Raw genomic sequence first — 24,110 nt, 5'->3', positions numbered from 1 at the left:
ATGAATTGAAAAGACTATATATTATCAATAAATTTATTTTTTTTTTTTAATTATAATTCTATATTTTAGATTAAAAAAAATCATCAATTCAAAATGTTATTATCTTTGTTAGTAACACATATATTTAAATATATATATATATATATAAGGAATAATTATAATTGAAATAAATAAAATGAAGCAATGTTTTGTACGAAAATAAAAATAAAGGAGATTGCTAATAAAAAAGGATGATTCATTTAAATATTTTATTAAAAACGTGCGGATATTTATATAGATATGAATTTTTTTTTTTTTTTTTTTTTTTTTTGTTTTGTGTAAAAGATATTCTTATTTTTACTTTTTTCTACATTATTAAAAGTTACTTCAATATGTTTTATTCATGATTCAATAAAGTATTTTTAAATAAATTATATATATATATGCAGAAGTGTACATCTCAATTATGACTTATATATATATGTAAATTATCAAATTTATTTAAAATTTTTTTTAATTATAAGAAACTTAACATAACTATCATGGTTTAGATCATAAAAATGATTGTATTTGCAGTGAATTTTGAATAAAAAATACACAATTATAAAAAGAAAGTAGAAAAAAAAAAAAAAATAAATTGTAAAAAATTTATATATAATATATTCAAACGAAAATTTATTAAATTATAAAAAAAAGGGATTTTATTTTATTTAAAATTTATAAGAAATGAATTAAAAGAAAGAAGAAAAAAAAAGGGGGAGAAAAAAAAGGTACATTTAAATAAATTTAATCATGAGAATAATAGAGATCTTTTAAAATAATAGTTTTTTTAATTATATTCTTTAATTTTTCAATTTTTTGTATATATATATATATAAAATATTTTTGTGTAGTTTTATTATTTTAATTTATTCTTTTTCTTTTTTTAATTTATATTTTAGTTTGATTAGTTAAGTCTAATATTTTTTGAACATTATCTATGTATTTACTAATTTGATTGTTTAATAATTCCCAATGGTGATCGTCGAAATGTCTTAATATAGTCGTTTTCATTTGAACTGTTTTATTTATTTGATCAATTTTTGCATCAATAACACCGCTTCCAATAGCTGCAACAAGAATTTGTTCAATTTCTAACGGAGTTATGTTTAATTTCTCTGAAATAAATTGAATATTTTGAATTTTAGTATCTTTAAACAAAGATATTATTGATAATAAGTATATCTTATTTTCACAAACTTCTAAGTTAATATTGTATTTCATGAAAAAATCTACACCATATGTATTCTTAAAAGTTAAAAATTCAACAATACTATATTTATAAAAAATAGTTAATAATTCAAACAATGGTTGATGTTCATTTATATTTTGTAAATTCTGTATAGCATCTAAATTTAAAATTTCATGAAAATAAATATTATTATTTAAATTAATGGAGTCAACTATTAATTCGACACTTGCATTAATTGTGTTTGGATGATTTAAAACTTCTTCACTTTCTTTTTGAAAATAATAAATATGTTTTTTTAAATGCTTAAAAGAATCTTCATATTTTTTTAGCTTTTTCAATTCCTGTGCAATAATTAAATAAATTTGTCTTTTTTCTCGAGAACTGATATTCCATTCTTTTATCCATTGATCAATAAATTTAATATATGGGAGAATATTATGAAAAATATTATTCTGCGAAGAAAATTGTAAAATTGCTATAAAAGTAGGAAATCTAAAAGAAAAATTAACACTAAAAGAATTGTATAATAATTGTAAAATTTTTAGTCTCAATTCTGGAAATACATTATAATTTTTTATAGCTTTAATAAAATTGTTTGTTGCATTATTTAAATCTTCTACACTTTTGAATTCTAATTGTAAAATAGAAATTAAGATAACAAAATATTCTTCTACTTCCTTATAAAATTCATTAAAACTTTTTACACTTTCTTTATTATCAATTATAACTTTAATTTTATTATTTTTTTTTGTTTCAACAAGAGTTTCAAATACAAAATCACTAGCTGATAATAATAAAGAAAATATTTCAGATCTATTATTACTTTCTGATTCCTTATCTTGTTTTTGATATATATTTAAAAACTTTTTAAAAAAAACTTCATATTCCTGAATATTTTTCTGCTTTAATATCCCAAGTATCCAATCTCCAATAGTTACTGCTGTAACTGTTCCTGATATATCATGTGTTAGCTGAATGTAAACTGACATTTTTAAATAAAAAGTGGAAAAAGAAAAAAGAAAAAGAACAAAGCAAGTATAAAAATAAATACAAACAAAATATTATATAGCTTTCACTCTTCACTCCTTTACTTTCTTTTTTTTTATTAATATAAAAATAGGATAAAAAAGGACTCTGTAAATTTTTTCTTTTTTAAATAGTTGTATGAAATTGTATAAATAAAAGTTTTTAAAGAAAGGATTTTAACCTAATTATAATAATATAGGCTTTATTTATAAAAAAGAATTTTTTTTTTTTTTTATATACTTAACATTTTTGTTAAATTTTTTTTTTTATAACAATATTTATATATTTTTAAAAGATTTTTTCCATTTATTTATTTTTCTAAAAAATTTACTATTGTAATCATTTTTAATTATTTTTTTCACATATATTCATATATTGTGAATTTTTTTTTTTCTTATATATATATTTACTTGTATCACTACAAGTTATACTTTTTTAAATTATTATAAAAATATATAAATATATTATATATATATATTTAATTTATATAGTTTATTTTTTTTTTTTTTTTTGCTTGTTTTATATAATACTTTAAATTATATATTAAGGATTAAAATATCTTATAAAAATTTTAATATATTCATTTTATTTTTACTTTTATAAAAAATTATTTTTTCTCTTAACACGAAATATTTCATTTTTTTTTTTTTTTTCTTTGTGCTTTTATTATTTTTTTTTATTCATACTAAATATATGAATCCATATGTATGCATATTGGACTTCAAGAATTTTTTTTTTAAAAAAAAAAAAAAAAATTAAATTATTATCAAATAAATTACACAAAAATAATTTTAATTACTTTTCTAAAAAAAAAAAGTAGGTGAGTAGTTTATAAAAGAAGTAAAATTACCCTTGTTCAAATGGTAATTTAAATACTTAAAATTTTAAATGTAACTTAAGTGTATGTATGCTATTCTAATAATTGCTTAATACTTATTTTAATACATATATAAATTTTTATACTATTTGAATAATTATTTAAATATATATTTATTGAATACATTTTATTGGGGTTATATACTTTGAATGAACATTAAAATAATTAACTTAATACACTTTTTAAAATATTTTCTATTAAATGAATATCAAAAATGGTGAATTATTATCAGCAAAAGAAAATTATTTAAAAAATTATATTTTTATCTTAAGTGCCATTTTCTTTTCTTTTTTTTTTTTTTCTTTACATTGTGCAAGTCTAATTTATATATCAACTATAAGAAATGAAAATATATTAATTTAAATGAAAAATTATTTAATACTTTAAATACAACGTCTATAAAATCTATTTAAAAAAAAAAGAAAAAGTGTACATATAATTAAAAGATATCACCTTGTAACATATGTATATATATAATACCTCTTTTTTTTTTTTCTTATTATTTTAATTAAACCTTTTTTATTATATTCAAAACTAATATATGAAAATAAATGTTTCAGTATTGTGTATAAAATATTTATTTTTTTTTTTTTCTTTATTTATCTAAATCCTTTCAAATAAAATAACACAAAAAATAAATTTATTTTTTTTATTTCGTTGTAAAAAAAATAATTTATAAATTTTTTTATTTGCAGGAGTATACTAATTATCTAAATGATAGCATAGAATATAAATTTTTTATATTTACTAAGCTTGTTAAAAAAGATGAGTTATAATATTATTTTATATTTATAAACTTAAAATGAAAATTAATTAAAAAAAATGCGATAATATTTATATCCATTATAATTTGATTTGTAATTTTATATATTTTATTTTATCTAATTTTTTTTTTCGAGTTATTGAAAATTTTGTACTTTATAAATTTTTAAGTTTAACATTTTTATTTAAATTAAAAATTTTTAATTTTTTTTTAATAAAAAACTAAACAGCATCAAAATTATTATAAGATATATATATATATATATATATATATATATATTTTTTTTTTTTTATATTATTTATACATTTATAACATTTTTATAAATTTGTCAAAAATAAATACATTGAAATAATTTACACTAAAAATATAATAATATTTTACTCTAAAAATATTATATATATTATGCTTATACATATGCTTAAATTTTTTTTATAAAAAGTATATTTAAAATATCATTGAAAAAAAAATATATATATAAATTTAAAATTGCTAAAAGCATTTTATTTATAATTGTAGAAAGGTAGCATCTTGTCTATGTACTCTTTTTTTTTTTTTTTTTTGTTTTAAATTCAAAAGTTATATATATGTATATGTATGAATAATATATAAATAATATTTTTATTTAATCTAAATTTAATTTTTCAATAATACACAAAATTTATTATTTTCTTATTTTCATTGAAATTATTTTTGAAAAGTATTTTTTTTATAGTTTTTTTTATTAATAAAATTAAAATACAATTTTTTGTGAAATTATATACTTTTTAATACAAACATATATATATATATTTATATTAGACAATTTATTTTCTTTATTTTTTTTTTTTAAATAGAAAATTTTAAATTATATATGAAAACCTTGTGTTTCAAAGAATTATCATAAGAAGGATAAAAAAAAAAAAAAAAAAGTTTAATTTAAATTATGCTGAAATGTCTTATTATATGAATATGCATAATAACATATTATTATAAAATATAGTTAATTATTATTTTTTTCTTTTATATATATATATTTAGTTTTATTTATTTGCACTAATTTGGTCTATTTTATAGGTAATGCTTTTTTTTATTATTTATTATTAATTATTTAAATTTGGTTTAACTTTATTTTTATTTAACATAAGATTAATTTCACTGATATTTTATATTTGTTTAGTTCAAACTCTTTTATGTTAGTTTTTTTTTTTTTTTTTTTTTATATTATTTTATATGATTCTTGTTACATTTTACTTTTTTATTAATTGAAAATATTTTTTTGAAATGGAAAGCGGTTTATATTGGCGTTTTAAAAATGATGATATTACATTTGATATAAAAAAATATATTAAATCAAATGATTTAGATAGTATTCTAAATTATGAAGGATTAATTCAAGAAATAAAATCAGAGAATATAGAATTGTTAAATTTTTTAGTAAAAGAAGAAAATTTAAAAAAAATTTTAAGTTATATTATTGAAGAATCGAATGAAAAAGATAATTATGATAAATCATATAAATTTCCTTATAAAAGTCATCAAATAATAAGTTCAGAAAATAAATTAATTATTGAATCAATCGTATATAACGATAAGCTAATGAAATATTTTTGGAAATTTATATTGAATAAAGATCAATTAAATGAAGTTTTAGCTGGATACTTTAGTAGATGTGCTATAGTTATTTATAATAAGAATACACAAGATGTCGTTAATTTTTTAAAAAAGAAAAAAGAACTATATTTAAAAGCTTTTTTATATCATTTTTATTCTAGAAATATAACTGAATTATTTAAAGTTTTATTGTTTGTTAAAGATCCATATCTGTGTATATTTGATAATAAGGATATCATTTATTTAATTTTAAGTAATTTAGATGGAAACTTCTGTGAGCATGTTTATATTCCCTGTGATAGAGAAGATAATATAACTTGTCTAATTAGAGATATATTTGTTAGAAAAACTGAAATTTATTATTTTAATTACTTTTTAGTAGATTTAGCTTCACAATTATCCTTTTCATATTTAATAAAATGCGTTTTTTCTGAATGCCCCTATACAATTTCAGCTGCTATTACTATTATTTCTGATTTGTTGCATTACACTGTTTTAGCTAAAACTTATAACAATATCAATTTTTATGAATGCTTAGAAATATATAATAAAGAAGAAGAATTGAAAAAAAATAATATTAAAGAAATGGAAAAATATAAAAAGAAAAAAAAGAGAAAGCCGAATAAAATGATAGAAAACCAAACCTCAAGAAATATCACCGAATGCATAACAAAAGAAGAAAGTGAAAATAATGAGCATGTAAAAAAAAACATTCCTAACGATATTATTAATAATATTACAAATTTAGAAAGATTTGAAAAAGAAAAAAGAGAAATAGAAAAAAGCGAAATAGAAAAAGAAGATATAAATAAAGAAAAGCAAATAAATAATTTAAATAAAAAAAAAATGGAAGAAAATAATAATATGGATATTATAAATGAAGAAAAAGAAGAAATACAGAAAAAAGAGGAAGAAGAAGAAGAAGAAAAAGAAAAAGAAAAAGAAAAAGAAAAAGAAGAAGAAAAAGAATTAGAATTTAAGAAAAAAAATTATGAATTAAATAATTTATTCACTAATAATAATAATAATATTAATAACAATATTGAAACAAATTATTTCTCATTTATTAATAAAGAAAACAATTTAAATGATGAAAATAACAAAGAAAGTTATAAAGAGCTTGTTAAGAAAGAAAATCAAGAAGATTCTAATTACAATGGAAATAAAAATATAGAAGACACAAAAATGAAAAAAAATAATAATTTTAACGGTGATAATGTATTAAGTAATTATGATAACGATTGTAACAGTATTAATAATATATATAATTATATAAATAATAATAATAATAACAGTGATAATCATAGTAATAATGTTAATAATGCCAGTAGTAATTCTATTGATAATATAATACATTTAGATAATAATAAATTATCAAATGAAAAAAAAAATCCTGATAATAAGAATGGTGTGACAAATGAATCTTCTAATTTCTATAACATTCAAAATAATCAAAAAAACAATACGACAGAAAACAATGAACAAATTAAAAATGAAAATATTTATGATATAAGCTACTCTTATAATATAAATGACTCCAATTATAAAGAAAACGAAAATGAAAATACTAATAATGATACTTCTAATTCATATAGCTCAGAAGCTTCTTCTTCAGAAGAAGAAGATGATAGTTTAAATCATTTGAAGAAAATAAAATTTGAAGAAGTATTAAATAAAATGAAAAAAATAGCAAGCAATAAAATTAATAAAAAAGATGGAATTATAAAAGAAGAAAAAAATAAAGATACATTTAGTTTGTCAAATGATCCTAATATCCTTGATGAAAATAATAAACAAGATACTTTTCATATATTTCAGAAAGAAGAAGGAGATGCTAATATTCCATTATCAAAATGGATAGAATACTTAGAGAATAGTACATTTATTGATATATGTTTTTTTAGTTATATAAAAGATATTATGAAGTTATATATTAAAAATATAAATAAAAATAAAAATAAAAATATACTTGGTTTTACTACATTAGAAATTATTCAGTTAATTAAAACATTAATAAAAACAAAATCAAAAAATATATTAACAGAAATAATAGACGAAGGTTTTTTCGATATATCTATTGATATTTTTTTTAAATATAAATGGAATAATTTGTTACACATATCTGTTTGTGACTTATTACAAACAATTATATTTAAAGAAAACGAATATTCATACTTATTATATTATATTTTAGCGTTAACGACTTTCCTACCGAAATGTTTACGATATTTCGATGCAGTAAGAAGGTGCAGGAATATCAAAAATAAAAAAAAAAAAAAAAAATTTGAAAGTTTTATCGATTGTGGATATAAAGCTCATCTTTTACATATATGTCAAATTTTAAGTAATAAATCATTAGAAATTAAATGGTTATCTAATTTTTTAGTAACTGTATCTGGATGGAATGATATCATAATAGATGAACTGAATCATTATTCTTTATATTTTAATGATGTGAACTATAGTGATGAAAAAAAAACAGAAGTTGATCATAACGAAATAAGTAATATTTGTAATGATAATAAAAAAGATTTAGAAAACAAAGATAATAATTTCAGTGGATATTCAAATGTAATAGATATATTGTTTGACGAAAATAAAAATGATTATACAAAATATGATAATATTTATCATAAAAATAATTCAGACTACTCACTAAGTTCGAATTGCAATTTTAATAATATAGATTCTGAAAATTTAAATAATCATAATGCTGAAGATAATTATAGTAATAGATGTGATAATATTAATGAACATAATGATTATAATATAAATAATTACAAAAATGATTATGATATAAATAATTACAAAAATGATTATGATGATAAGTTTGATAACTATTCTGAATTAAACGATGACCATAATAGTAAAAACATACATTTTTCTGATAACAGCAATAATTATATATATGATATAAAGAGTAAAATAGATAATAGTTCGGATACCATAAAAAATAGTGATAATAATTCTTTTAGTAATTAAAAATAGGGAAATAATTTAAGAAAAAAAAAAAGAAAAGAATAAAATAAAAATAATATATATACAACGTATTGTAGAGCGATTTTAATAAATTTCTTTTGAATTATATAAAAATCTATATATTCAGTTTATAAAATAGATATGCATATCCCATTTATTGGCATTTATTATAATATATAAAAATATGTAATAATTTATATATGTGCATTTATTATCATATCTTTATGTATATACTTGTGTAAAAAGATACAATAAACAAAAAAAAAAAAAAAAAAAGAGATATAAATGAGTACATAATTAAAGATAAGTAAATATATAATTCCTAAAAATTATAATAAACAAGAAAATATTTTGCACATACGTTATTTATTTTTTATTTCAGAAATAAATATTATAAATGATTTTAATTTGAATTTCTAAGAAAATTTTATTTTCTTTATTTTACAATACAATGATTTAATTAATATATTTTTTTAATATATTTCATTATAATTATATCATTGTATTGTAGATATGTTTTTTTTCTTTTTCTTTTTTTTTTTTTAGATTAATAGTTCATGAAAAAATGCTTCTATAGAAATATTTTTTTGTGCTTTTTTAAAAAATAAAAAAAATATTGTATACATATATATATATATATATATATATATGTATGCTTAATACACTGTTTTTAAATATATTTTTAAAAATATCTTTTAATTTTTTAAATATAATCTTTTCTTTTTCTTTATATATATATATATATATATATATATTTAATGAAACATAAAATTTAAAAGTTCTATCGTCGTTTTGTTAAAATTGTGTAGATATCCAAGAATTAAAAAAAAACTAATAAAGTTGATTTTATTTTACATTAGAATAAATAATTAAAAGAAATTTATTCATATAATTATATATTCTTAACTATTTTAGGTATTTTATTTTCTTGAAATTACACATATATGAATTAATATATATATAATTATTTATAAGGATCTTTTAATTAAATTATCATTTTAAAAAAATGAAGTTAAAAATTTTTTATTTCCTTTGTTGACATGGAAATATCTTCAATAATAATTTGATCCCTTTCATTAAATATTATGCTTTCTTTTTTATCCTATATATATATATATATATATTTTTAAATTATGTATATATTTTCATTTTAAAAATATAAACACATATATATACATATATTATTTAAAAATTTTTTTTTTTTTTATTAAATTCAATCATTTTTATTTTTACCTGCTTAAATGTGTTAAAAACCTCACTAAATGTTTTCTTGTTTTTATTCATTATCTCTTTTATCTTACTTTGCTCATACTAAAAATGAAGATGTTAAATATTTTTTTTGAATAATAAATGTATATATAAACATTTTTTTTTAATATTTCCTTTTTTTTTTTTTATTATACCGTTGTACAAATATTATTAATAGGAGAATAATGAGTAAATATTATGTAAGAGTAAATTTTTTTCTTTGTTTTAATTAAAAGTAAAAAGGAATTATTAAAACTTATTATGTTGTTTTTATTATTTCTAATAATTAAAAATTTATTATAATTGTTATGTTTTAATATTCCTGATTTGGGTTTTATCTCATAATTTATTATTTCATCTCTTAATAAATTACTGGAAGCTTGATTATAATTAATAATATATGTATCAAAATATGAATCATTGGTATGCTTGTAAAAAATATTTAACTTTGTTTCTGAGCATAAGTTATTATCAATAAAAACATTTAGATATTTTCTAGATAAATTAATATAATTAAAAATTTCTACAAGTATATAATTTTTTTCTATAGTTGTAAATTCCTTTTTTTCATTTATAGATATTTCTATATTTTCTTTTTCTTCATTTTCCGGTTTTATTTTTTTAATCATTATAAAAAAATTACAATGGAAAGGTAAATAAGCTATCAATTCTAAACTTATTACTAAAACATATTCTGTATCTTCTATTATATCAATATATAAATAATCATTTAGTAATTCTTCATCTATATCAAAAAATATATTATTGATTTTAATATTAGTATTTCTTTCTAAATTATTATTTAAGTTTTTTAAATTTATTAAAAAAATTTTATAAATGCATTTATTTTTTTCAATATTTCTATGTAAAATTTTTTTTTTACTTTTTGAATTTTCTAATTCATTTAATAAAATTTTATATTCTTCTCTTTCGTTTACTTTTCTTTTATTTATATATATTTTTACATATGTTTTTTTTTTACACAAACTTTCAATAAAATTTTTTTCATTGTGATACATTATTTTGTCATTTTTTAAAAAATTATAGGTTTCTTCAATAGTATTGTCGTTTTCTTTATAATAAATTAATTTTTCATTGAATAATTCATCGTCACAAATTGATTCTTCTTCACTTAATTCACTCTCATATGTATACTGTTTTTTTAATTTATTTTCAAATGATTCACAATTATTAGATTCATCAATATTAAATGCATTGATACTATTTTTACTAATTAAAGATTCATTAATGCTAGAATTATTAAAACTAGATTCACTGATACTACATTCATTCTTTTTTGATTCTTCATTTACTACATTTATATGTGTATCTGTTTCTTTTAAGTTGTATCCTATGAAATCTTCTTCGTTCTTATATATTTCATTCATTTTATTACATTTGTCTTTATTGCAATTGAGTGTTTCTATATATCTAATTGATTCATATGACAATGCATTATTTGAAAAATAATCCTGTTTCATTTTTTGTTTTTCATTTTGGTTCGAGCTATTAAAATTCTCATCATTTAATAAACATATTTCTTTAATAGTATTGTGTTTTGATAAATTGTTAAGAAATAAAATATATTCATAAATAATAGAAAATGGTTTCTTACTATTTCTATTTTTATGTATCGGTTGCAATATTATTATTAAAGTTTTGTTTGATCGAATATCCTTGCAGAAAAATTTTATTAGTAATGAAAAATTTTTTCTATTTCTTATCTTAAAGTTTTCGTTACTTAAAATTTTAAAATAATTATTTTCGTTATTTAATAAAACTTTTTCTTTTTTTACAGCAAGATCATATTTATTTTTTTTTTTTTCTTCATCTATATATCTACTATTAAAGAAGTTATTCTTGTTATAAGTATCCTTGTCTAAAATATTTTTACGATCATTTTTCTTTTTTTTTTTTAATTTGCATTCTATAAATATGTTACAGTTAAATGGATTAAATAAGTTTATATTAAAATGATACAAGCAACAAGAATTATTCATAACTATCTTTTCTTTTATTTTTCTCTTTACCACATAAAATCCTTTCATTAAATATATAAAATCACCAAATAAATTATTTCTTATTATAAAATAGCATTCTTGTGATGTTTTTAATGATGGATTATATTTAATGATTACCCTATTTTTCTTTTTATTATCTATAATACTATAATTAATTTTATTACTTAAATAAATACATCTAACTTCCAAACTAGTATTTGTTTCGTTATCTATATTTGATGGATAGTTATTATCAATGTTATCTTCATAATTATTTAATTTTCTAATAATATCATTATTAGTATCATGATCATAAATAAAATCACTTTTACATGAATTCTTTTCCATATCTTCCTTATTTACAGTTTCTACAATTTTATAAAAAAAATTATCTGAATAAGTAGAATTATTTTTATTTAACTGACTGACAAATCTTTTGTTTTCAGAATTAAAATCAAAATCAATATTTATTAAACATGATTTAGAAAAACAAGCGGAGAAATTGCATATTGCTAATTCATTTCTCAATTTTGCTAATAATATTAAAATGTAATAATTTATTCCTTCATTTTTATTATAAATAAAAAAGAAACCAATATTTTGATTGTTATAATTAATATTTATATTTATATATTTTTTACAATAATTAATCAATTCTTCGAATATTCTTTTCTCATTTTGTTGAAAATAATTTTTTGATTTTTGTTTTAAAACATAATTTTTATTTATATCATCGTCATGTGTATCATTCTTAGTCTTTATATTTTTTATTACATCTATTTTTTTTTTATGATTTGTTTGTAAATTTTCAAATAGATTTATTTCTTCTTTTATATCATTACTTTTATTGTTCAATGTGTCTTCTTCATTAGATGTATAATAGAAATTATAAAGTTCTTTTGCAATATCCATATCAATATTTTGACTTATTTTACTTTTTTTTTTTTTTTTCAGAATATAATTCGTACTATTAAGTAAGTTATTTTCATTTCGTTGTTCATTAAATGAAACAACTGAAGAATCTTTAGAGGAGTCACTTGTACTATCATGTGAAGATATATTGATATGATCAGTTGAAAATAAATTTGAATTCCTTGATGGATTTATATTTTCGAAATAATTTGGTATTTTAGGTTTGTAATTAATATTATAAACATATATTTCATTCTTTTCTATTTCTATTTGTCTTTTTTCTATATATTCATTCATATAAGTTAATAGAAAATATTCCTCTTTCTCATTTCTATTATTTTTTAATACAATTTCTTTGTTTATTTCGTTACCTACAAATGTTTCGAGAAATATAATTTTTAAGGGTTCATTTAATTCAACACTTATTACAATTTTATACCAAAAAAAATAATCAAAATAAATACTATTTTGCTTGTCTTTATCAATAAATTTATAGAATTTAAAAATAAGACATCCAACAAATTCTCCTATATGTACACTTTCAATAAAAAAATTATAGACTTTCTTTTGCTTTGGTAGCATTTCAATTGTTTTATCACCAAACAGAATAGATAAATCAGAATAAATTTTAAATTCACAATGAAAATCTAATTCATTATATATTTCAATTTGAATATTTTTTTTCATCCTACTTAATATCTTTGCACTAAGTGTTTCTTTGGGATAAGGTTTCGATATATTTGCTTCTATTTTAATTTTTATTTGATCTTCTTCATTTTTTATGTTAGTTAGAATTAAAAAACAATTGCAAATTAACGATATAGTAGAATAGCACGTTACTTCAAAATGAAAAATTTCCACATCCTTATTGATTTCAATATATTCTTCACTATTAAAAATTTTATAATCAATTTTATTGTTATTTTTATCGACTATTTCAGAGTAAACACATTTGTATATAATATTATTATTAGTATAATTATATAATGGTACTGTTTTCTTTGATAAAAAAAATGCTCTTGTATTAAAAGTAATTGCTATTAAGTTATTTCCATTATTAACATTTGCAATAATTTTATATAATTTATAATAATTATCATATATATTATTATCTTTTTCTTTTAAATAAGAATCTTTAATTTCTTTATAATTTAATAAATTAGAAATATTTTTTTTTTTTTTTAAAAGAATACAATTATATTCAAATACTCCATTAATTTCTTCTTTTATGCTTAAAGAACAATAACAATTAATGTCATTTTTTATTTTATTATATAAATTATCTATATTTAACTTATGTATTTCTTTCATGTATTTACTGTAGTCAAAATTATCAAATGAAATAGAATTTTCCTTTATTGTCACTTTATCACTATCACAAATAATATAAAAATCGTTTTTGTTTTTGTTTAAATCTTCTAAATAACTATTTAAATATGTATAAAACAATTCATTATTATTTTTTTTTATATTACATAATATGAATTTTATACATTTAAGAAATTCTTTATTAATAGGGCATACTTTTAAATTATAAGAAAAATTAAAAAGTTCAGGATTCATTTTAATTACTTCTTCTTCTTTTATATTATTTATATAAAATAAAAAATTCAATTTGCAAGTAGAAATAAGATATTTTGTCTTTCTATCTCTAACGTAAAATAATAAAAAGCAAAAATAATTGCCACTTATAAAAGGAGAAAAATATAAATATAATTTCTTTTCTTCATTCTCTTTAATGAAATAAGTGGAATTATCTATATAAAAGCAACTAAAATAATTTTCATTTTGATTCAAATTATTTATAATGTTTGTATTAATCCTAGAACATACATCACAATGATTATATAGTCCATGATTTTTTTCGCTTATATTATTTATATCTATTTCAAATGTTTCTTTTTTTTTTTCTTCTTTTTTTAAATCTTTTAAATATAAGTGATATATATTTGAATTAATTTCTACTTTTCTATCAGTATTATTCAACAAATTTATTTCTAAATTTTTATTTTCATAAACTTTACCTCTGAAATTAAAATATTTTATTTTACTATTATTTAACATTATATTTAATTGAGAAGAATTAGAACAAATTTTATTAATTTCATTTCTAGTTTTTGAACCATTTGTATCATTTAAATTATTATAATAATCATTTTTTTCTTTTAAATCATTTTTATTCATAAATAATGATTCTTCCTTTTCTTTAAAATTCTTTTCAATCAATTTGATACAAATATATTTGTCATCATTTTTTTCATCAGGTAAGTAATTGCTAATAAACAGTAAAATAAAAAAAAAAATAATACATATATTTTTCCTAATTTAAAAAAAATAAATATGAAGTATTCATTTAAATAAAAGTAGTATATATAAATAATTTATTTAAACAAGTTATATATAGAAATTTTTTTTTCTAGACAGAATAAATATGTATATATATATAGTTAAAAATCCTTACTTTACTTCGCGTAGCATTAATATAGTGTAATTTTCACTTTTGTTGAAATAATTTTTATCATTATTTCTGTCAATTTCTTCTTCTTCTTCCTCTTTTTCTCCTTCCTCTTCCTCTTCTTCATTTTCATCTTTATATTCATCATAAGAACTTTCATAATTATCAGAAGAATATGTTGTAAAAGAATTATTATCATCAAAATTAGTATTATTATAATGATTTTCACTTTCTTTTCTATCTTTAGATTTTGAAATTTTTATTTTAGTGTTATAATTACATTTAAATATATTTTCATCATAATTTTTATTTATTCTTAGTTTAACTTCTTCTGATTTAAGTGAATCAACAATAATATAATTTTTATCAATTTCATATTTACTACATCCAATTATGAATATATTATATTTACATTTATAATTATTTAAATTGTATATTCTTATCATTCTTTCATCTTCTTTTACTTGGTTATTAAGCACCTTTTTCTCATTTACAGTATCATTATGAATACTTTTTTTTTTTATTTTATTTCTTAAAATTTCTTCATTTATAAGATTTATATCATTTTTATACAAAGAAATATCATCTATAATCAGATAATATTTAGGTATATAATTAGGTAATATAAAATACATAGATGACAAGAATAAAAAAATATGTATATAATTAAATTCAATCAATACCTTCTTATTTATTAAATTATTTAATTTAATTTCATTAAGGATTAATAATAATATGTCTATATTATAAATATAATCTTTCTTAGATTTACAATTTTTTTTTATTTTATTTTTAAAAAATAAATAATAAGGAATATGAGAAATTATTGTATAAATAATTATTACTAAATCTCTCAAATCATAAATGTTTATTATTTTTCTTTTTTTTTTTCTATATTTTCTTTTTTTTTTTTTTTTTATATAAAAATTATATTTATTTAATCTATGATGCACGTCGTTCTTATCATTTTCACTTTGTATAGCTATATCTTCTTCAATTTTTGTATTTATCATATTGAAATTTAAATTATTATTATTATTATTTTCATTTACTTCATCTTCTTTATATATATATTTGGTATCACATACCTTTATATATTTTATATTATTATAATGAAAATATAACCATTCAAATAATATATGTTCAAAATTCTTAGAATACGTAAAATTGTTTTGTTCTTTTGTTATTTCTTTTTGAAATAATGATCCATTTATCTCTTTTTTTTCTGTTTCATTTTTGGGAAAATTTGAGTTTTCTCCCTCTATTACTTTATTATTTTTAAAATTTTTAATTTTCTCATCCTTTAATAATTTTTCATTTTTATTTTTTTTTTCATTATATACCTTATAATAGTTCCTATCATTCATCTTATTTAAAACATTTTTTATATCAATGAAATTATTTTCATAAAAATCAAAATAATTTAGAATACAACAATTTTTATCATTATTAATTTGTTTCTTATACTTAAACTTATCATTAACATTCTTTTTTGATGAAATTTGTTCATACTTATTAGTCTTAATACTTTTATTATCCACTTTTTTTTCATTGTTGATATTTTTTGAATAGACTTTTATCAACTTGCTATTTTCTCTTTCATTTGATTTTGTTTTTTCTTTTAGTAAATTAGTATGTTTGTTTATTTCTTTGTTCTGGTTATTTAAAACAATTAAATAATTTATTTTATGAATCTTTATATTCTCATTTACTTTGTTTTCTATATTACATAACTTAATTCCCCTTAATTTATTTAAAGAAGATATGTCGATAGAATTAAATATTTTTTTATCTAATATTTCTAAAAATATAGTTATCCAAGAATAAGTATATAATTTTAAATGTGTTCTGAAAATTTTATCAAAATAAAATATTCTCTTCTTACCTTTTTCATTTCCATTTTTTAGAAAATATTCTATTTCATCAATATTTATAGGTTCGTTTTTTTCCTTTTTCTCTTTTTTATTTTTCTTTATATAAAAATAATCAGGTAACTTAAATAAAATATGGAAAAGATATAAATCAACTGGTAATAAATTTTCATATATAATATGATCTATTAATAACCCTTCCTATTTAATAAAAAAAAAAAAAAACATTAGATAATAATATAACAAAATAATAATAAAAGTAAAATAATGCAAAATAAATAAATTATATATATATATATATAATGAAAGAAAAATTCATTTTTTTGATTTAATAAAAAGACATAAAATAGAAAAAATAAAAAAAAACTTTTATAATTATATAATAATTTTACTTAATAAATAAAATGAAATGAAAAAACAACAACATAATAATAATAATGCAACAATAAAAATAAAATAAGGGAAAAAATGAAAGAAATAATTATTACCTCTTTTAAATTTTTCATAAGATTTTTGATATTTTTTAAAAAAGTTTCATGAATATAATGAATTTTTTCTAAATCTTTCATTGAAATATTTTGATAACATTTTAATTCATTTAGTAAATTTTGTATATTTCTATTTTGATTTAATAAAAAAATATCAGACAATAAATTAATAAAAAATATAAATAAATCATTTGTATTTTCTATAATATTTGGAAAGTAATTTTTATTTAATAATATTTTTTGAAGAAATAGGAAAACATAGTCGTTAATTATTTCATTTAAATCAATTAAATTTTTTTCTTCATTATAATAAACATTTATTATATTATTAATTTTCAATTCTTTATATAAACAGAATTTAGAATTCTCATAAATTTTGTTTATATTATTACAGTAAAAAGATAGTAATGAATTATTTTTTTTTATGATATTATTTGATAGCAAATCACTTTCATAATAAATATAATCATCTTTATCATTGTAAATATTATTATTATTAATAATAGAAGAAGTAACAATCTTTTTTTTTATATTTATTTCATCGTTATTATCATTTTCATAATCAGATAAATTATTTAGTGATGATTCATTTTTCTGTAATTTTTTATGATTCGATTTATCTGAATCAGAAAAAAAATGAATTTCATTTAAATATAATTCATTTTTATCTTCTACTTTATCAAGAAAGTAATCAAAGTTTTCATCAATATTTATGAACAATGGTATGGTATACTTATAATGATCTAACACACTTATTGTAATATATGATTTGAATTTCAAATTTTTATTTGATTTGCATTTTAAATGAACACTTACTTTTTTTATTTTTTCATTAATTTCTTTTCCTTCTATAAAATCTAATGTTAAGTAAAAATTTTCACTAAATAAATTATCAAAATGGTAATCTATTCTAACATAATTATAACCATTATTATATATATGAAAAGGAAAAATGAAGTAATCGTTTAATTTGTTATGAATTATATTTATATAAGTTACATCAAAATATAATTTAGGGCACATACAATTTAGAAGAATATAAATATAATAATTTATTTTTTTTTCATTTGTTTCATTATTAATATTTATTTCATTTTTTTCATTAACTATAATAGAAATGTTCAACATTTCTACATATCTTCCTTTTTTTATAATATTTTTTAACTTTATTTTTATTTCTTCTTCTCTATTTGATTCTAATATTCCCCATTGTTTACTTATATCTATTTCATACATCTGTAGTTTTGTTTCTTTTTCTACTTTTTCTTCATCTTTTATAATCAATAATGTTTTGTCGTTGAAATCTTCTTTATAAATATTATTTTCTAAGAAATTATTTTCTTTTTGTTTTTCATTATATATATATAATTTCCATTCAATATTTTTGTCAGAAACATTTTTTATTTTTAGTATTTTTGTTTTTTCTTTTGTAAAATAAGTTATAAAAGATTCATCAGAATCTGATGGTAATAAATCTTCGAAATATAGATAAGATGGAGATATATCTAAATAACTATTTTTTATTTTTACTTTTATTTTTTCACTAGAATTTTCATATAATACTTTATTGTGTAACAAAGTATTAAAATTTAATTCTCTATCTAATGCTTTATTATAGTAGCATTGAGCGTGTAATGAGACAAAGCATTTTGATGGAATATTTATTTTATAAAAATTTAAAAATACGTTTTCATTTTCTGAAAATTGAATACCAACTTTATATTTATTACATATAAAATTATATAGGTTTATAAAATTATTATAAAAATATTTTACGCATTCATCTATTAATAAATCTTCGCATTCTAAATTATGAATTTTACTTAAGATGGTTTCTTCTTTTTTTTCATGTGCATTCTTATATTCCTTATTATTGAATGTTAAAAAAATTTTTCTTTTTTTATTATTTATTTTTAAATTTAAAAAATGTAATTCATTTAAATTTAAAAAAATTGTTTCTTCGCACAAACCTTTATTTAATATATTTATTTCATAATTTTTTAATTCGCACTTTTCTTGTTCAATGTGTAAGTTATTACAAAATATAATATTTGACAAGGTGCACTATGAAGGATAACATTTATATAAAAAAAATTAAAAAAAGATAATACACATTTATATATATATATATATATTATAATCTTAATATATATTAATATTTTTATTCTTGGTTATAAATTTTATTAAATACTAAAATATTTAAGTAAAATATTAAGAAAATTTCAATGTGCATATATATATATATATATGTATTCTTTACTTTTGAATTTATAGGAATAATTAATTTTTCGGAACCTCTAATTAAGAAAATAATTTTATCTTTAATTTTTTTATTTTCTTTTAATTTTATTGATACTGTGATTCTAATTTTTTCATTTTTATTTACATAATTATATTTTGAAAATACATTTATACAATTTGGTTTATATACACATTTAAATACAAGTGTTGAATCACCTTTTAAAAAGAAATTTAAAAAAATTTATAGTATCAGTAATAAAAGTGTTACTAATAGTTTTACTGCCTGTGATATATAAGTGCCTCTTTATTTACTATTTAAGTTTTATTAATACTAATAAGCATAATTCTGGTATATATAATTTTTAATTTCTAAAAAATTGTATTTTTTTTAATATATTATATCTTTATTTATTACTTGTATTAATTAAAAAAAAATCTTTTGTGTAACTTTTATTTAAAAGAACATTTTCAAAATTTATCTGAGATAAATTAACTTTATAATCACATTTATTTATAAAACATTTACATTTTATACTAAAAAAAGAAAAAAAAAGAAAGAAAAGAAATTTACAGTTTAAAATTTAGAAAAAAAAAAAAAAAATAAATAAATAAATAAAAATATAAAAATATGTATACCTTTTATATAATCTAATATCATCTAAGTATATATGAATATATTCTTCTAAGCTATTTGTATTTTTGCATGCAAAAAATTTAACAGGTATTATTTTATATTCATTAGGAGGTATCTAAAAGGAAATATATACAAATATATATATATATATATATATATATATATATATATATATATATATATATATTTCATATTTTTTTTTTTTTATTTTTTTTATTTTACAAGAATGGAATTATCTATTTGAAAAAATTGCTGATTGTATTTGGTAGACATATTAATATATATATTAAAAGGATTATATACAATTAATTTATTCTCACAAAACATTTCAACATCAATATTTTCAAAATAAAAGTATAAAATATTTATTTTTATAAAAGCATTTAATAGTACTAAATTTGCACTTATCATTATTTTTTCAACATAATTATTATTAATTTTTAAGAATATATTCTCTTTATATATTTGTTGAACAAAAAGATCATTTTGTTGTAGATTAAAAGAGTTATTTGATTTCTCCCTAAATATATCATTTGATTCTTCCTTTAAAGCACAAGTAGAATTCTGATTAAAAATTTCGCTTGAATTCTCATTAAAAATATTATTTGGATTATTATAAAAAGAATCATTTGGCAGCTGATCATATTTTTTTAATTTTAATAAAGATTTTAAATCAAATTTTATATTTATTTTTTTTTTTGAATTTTTTTTCATAACTACTAGATCATCATCAATATTTATATTATCACTATGAGTGAACTTTATTTTTATGTTACAATCATTATTATTATTGTATGCATAAAAATATTTTGTATAATCATTATTTAACAAAACATGATTAAATTGAATAATTTTAGGAAATATAATATTTTCTAATTGATTTTTTTCTAATATATCTTCATTTAACAAATTAGTTTCATCTGCATTATCATTTCTTCTTATTTTCATTGTTTGATTTTTTAATTCAATATACTTTTTTCTTTTCTCTTCATATATTTTCTGCTGAATACATGTATTGCTTATTTTAGTTATATTAGTATCATTAACATATATATTTATATCTTTTATAATTTTATTAATTTTATTTTTTAATATATTTTCTTCTTTATTTTCACCTTCTTCTTTAGAATTATTATTTTTTATTCTTTCCTTTTTTTTTCGTTTCTCATACATATATTTTAATATGTCATTGTATTTTTTTTTATTATTTTTTAAATAATTCATAAAATTTTCGTTATATTTGTATTTGTCTAACTTTCCATCAACCATATATAAATTTCTGTCAACTTTTTCTAATGCTAAATTATTTATGATATCTTCATAGATTTCATCATTTTTATTTTTATGAGATATTTGAATATCAATACATTTTCCGTTAAAACTTTTGCTTTTCTTTTTTTTTAAAAGATTTGATTCTTCACTTAATAAGCATCCCATTTTAACTTCAGCATTTATTAATATAACAAAAAAATATAAATTATTGCAAAAAAATACATAAATATATTCAATAATATTTTTAACTGTTTCGCATTTTAATTTAAGTGAAATAATATCTTTACTTAAAGGATTTATGACCCCTTCCCTTTTATTTAAAGTTATATAAGGTATTTTTGAAAAGCAATAATTAATTTTTAAAAACTTATTTTTATTAGTTAATTCTATTATTAGAGTTTTTCCTTCATTAACTGAAACCTTTTCATAATTTATGAAATAATGATTGGACAATAAAGATGGAAATGTTAAACAAAAAATTATAAATAATTTTATTTCTTCGTTACAATCTCCTTTACTTTCTTCTTTTATTATTTCTTTATTATTCCTGTATTTTTCTTTTTTTTCTTCTTTGTCATCTACTCTATTAATGTACAAGGTGATCTCTATAATTACAGGAAAGTTTAATAAATAAGATGTATTCCTATTTATTTTTTCTAAAAATTGAATATTATATTTTGATTCAATTTCAAATAGAATTTCACAATAACTTAATTTTTTAACAAAGTATCCATTTTCTTCATTTAACTTAATATTTATATTTTCATTTATTTTGAAATTTTTTTTTGCAATAGCAAATAATTTTTCTTTTTCTTTTATTTCTTCTTCATTTAATTCATTATCTAAATGACTGAAAACATCTGAAATAAAGAATAAATGCAGTAAAATAAAAAAAAAAAAAACATTGTCTAATATGAGATAAAATATAATTTATTAAAACAAAATAAGAATATCATGATAAAAATTGCATTAAAAATAAAAAAAAAAAGGTAAGATTTATGCATATAGAGAAATTAGAAAAAGAAATGATTTATTATATTTACATAATAATGACCTCACATAAAAATATAAAATAAATTCTTAATTATTATTTTTACATAAGTATATATATATATATATTTTTTTTTTTTTTTTTTTTTTTAATAACCATTTTTTAATTGATTAATATCTAAATTATTATCAAGAGCATATTTTTGAATATTTTGTATGGAATAAAAAATGTTAGCTTTATTTAGCTGATATTTACAAAATATAGAATAATTATTTTCGTTTTTTATTTTTCCCGTAAAACTTTTTTTATTCCCATAATATATATAATTTAGATTTATTTGATTTGTTTTTATATTTTCGAAAAGAAATGATGTTTGACTATTTACGAAAATAGCCATTATAACGAGATTTTTAGGCCTTTTTTCAAAGTAACTGCGTTCTTCTACTAAGACTTTGTATTCACAATGAATTTTTTCTTCATTTTTATTTTGTATTTTAACATTTATTGTTTGACTTTCATTTGCATTTATATCAACAGATGTTTTATCAAATTCAATTAATAAATTGTTATTTTTTTCTTTTCCTTCTTTATCATCCTCTTCTTTTCTATTTTCTTTTAAGTCATCATTAAATTGAACTTTTATACTTTTATTTTTTATTTTATTTTTATCACTTAAAGAATGATCTGTTGATATGGTAAAAGTACCCTTTTTTCTACCAACATTTTTTATTTTCAAAGTAAAATTATATGTAAAATTATTTTTGCATATACCCAAATTTATAATATTATCATAAACAAAAAGTGCAACTTTCTTTTTAATATAAATAGGTATATTTAAAGTAGAATATTCACTCTGTATTTTTAAAAAAACTGAGCATTCTGCATTATTTATTATATTCAATATATCTTTTTTTTTATCATTTTTGTATTTTTTTAATTCAAAATTGTAAAAAGAAAACTCTACTAATATTTTTTCAGTAGTACCTGGAGCCAATTTTTTTTTTTTTAATCCTTTTATTTTTAAGAATCTTGATTCTGATTCAAAAATTTTTATATTTTGAGTTTTTGAACAAATATTTTTTATTTTCAAGCTTTTTTTTTGTATTACATTATTTTTTTTATTTTCAAGAAAAGTATCAACATCTTCTATACAGTCATAAAAAAATTCAAGAAATTTGGGTTCTACATCTAAAAGATCAAATTTATTTTCTATTTCTTCATTCATTATAACCTTATTGAATTTTTTTTTCTTTTATTTTTATTTCTAACTATATTCGTTTTCTTTTTTTTTTAATTATTATTTCTTATTATTTTCTTTTTCTTCTATTATTTTATTATTATTATTATTTTTATTATTTTTTTTTTTTATTTTACAAAAGTGAATAAATTAGAATACACATATATATATATGTATATATAACCTTTTTATTTAGTATCATGAATTAATTTTACTATTGTCTAATATTTCTTTTTTTTTTTTTTTTGTCATATATGCTTATTTTTTCTTATTTTTCATATATTTTTTTTTTAAATAATGTTATATTTGCACTAAG

General features: G+C 16.8%; 3 protein-coding genes across 3 annotated transcripts; 1 reads left to right on the top strand and 2 right to left on the bottom strand.

The window, feature by feature from the left end:
* Positions 1–909: 909 nt before the first annotated feature.
* On the bottom strand, positions 910–2,199 carry PRELSG_0513500 (golgi organization and biogenesis factor, putative; the record flags this gene model as incomplete). Its single annotated transcript, XM_028675393.1, has 1 exon — positions 910–2,199. One exon carries the CDS (start codon positions 2,197–2,199, stop codon positions 910–912), a length of 1,290 nt encoding a protein of 429 aa, XP_028531986.1.
* Positions 2,200–5,136: 2,937 nt separating this feature from the next.
* On the top strand, positions 5,137–8,448 carry PRELSG_0513400 (conserved Plasmodium protein, unknown function; the record flags this gene model as incomplete). Its single annotated transcript, XM_028675392.1, has 1 exon — positions 5,137–8,448. One exon carries the CDS (start codon positions 5,137–5,139, stop codon positions 8,446–8,448), a length of 3,312 nt encoding a protein of 1,103 aa, XP_028531985.1.
* A 1,009-nt stretch (positions 8,449–9,457) lies between these two features.
* PRELSG_0513300 (conserved Plasmodium protein, unknown function) lies at positions 9,458–23,782 on the bottom strand (the record flags this gene model as incomplete). Its single annotated transcript, XM_028675391.1, has 10 exons — positions 9,458–9,547; positions 9,679–9,756; positions 9,849–14,880; positions 15,067–17,132; positions 17,420–19,483; positions 19,680–19,876; positions 20,076–20,194; positions 20,297–20,409; positions 20,517–22,426; positions 22,714–23,782. 10 exons carry the CDS (start codon positions 23,780–23,782, stop codon positions 9,458–9,460), a joined length of 12,738 nt encoding a protein of 4,245 aa, XP_028531984.1.
* Between the last annotated feature and the right edge of the window lie 328 nt (positions 23,783–24,110).

The sequence above is a fragment of the Plasmodium relictum genome (assembly GCF_900005765.1).
Source record: "Plasmodium relictum strain SGS1 genome assembly, chromosome: 5".
NCBI classification, from domain to species: Eukaryota; Apicomplexa; class Aconoidasida; order Haemosporida; family Plasmodiidae; genus Plasmodium; species Plasmodium relictum.
The sequence above is the reverse complement of the archived record's forward strand: the minus strand, read 5'-3'. Positions and strand labels throughout refer to the sequence as shown.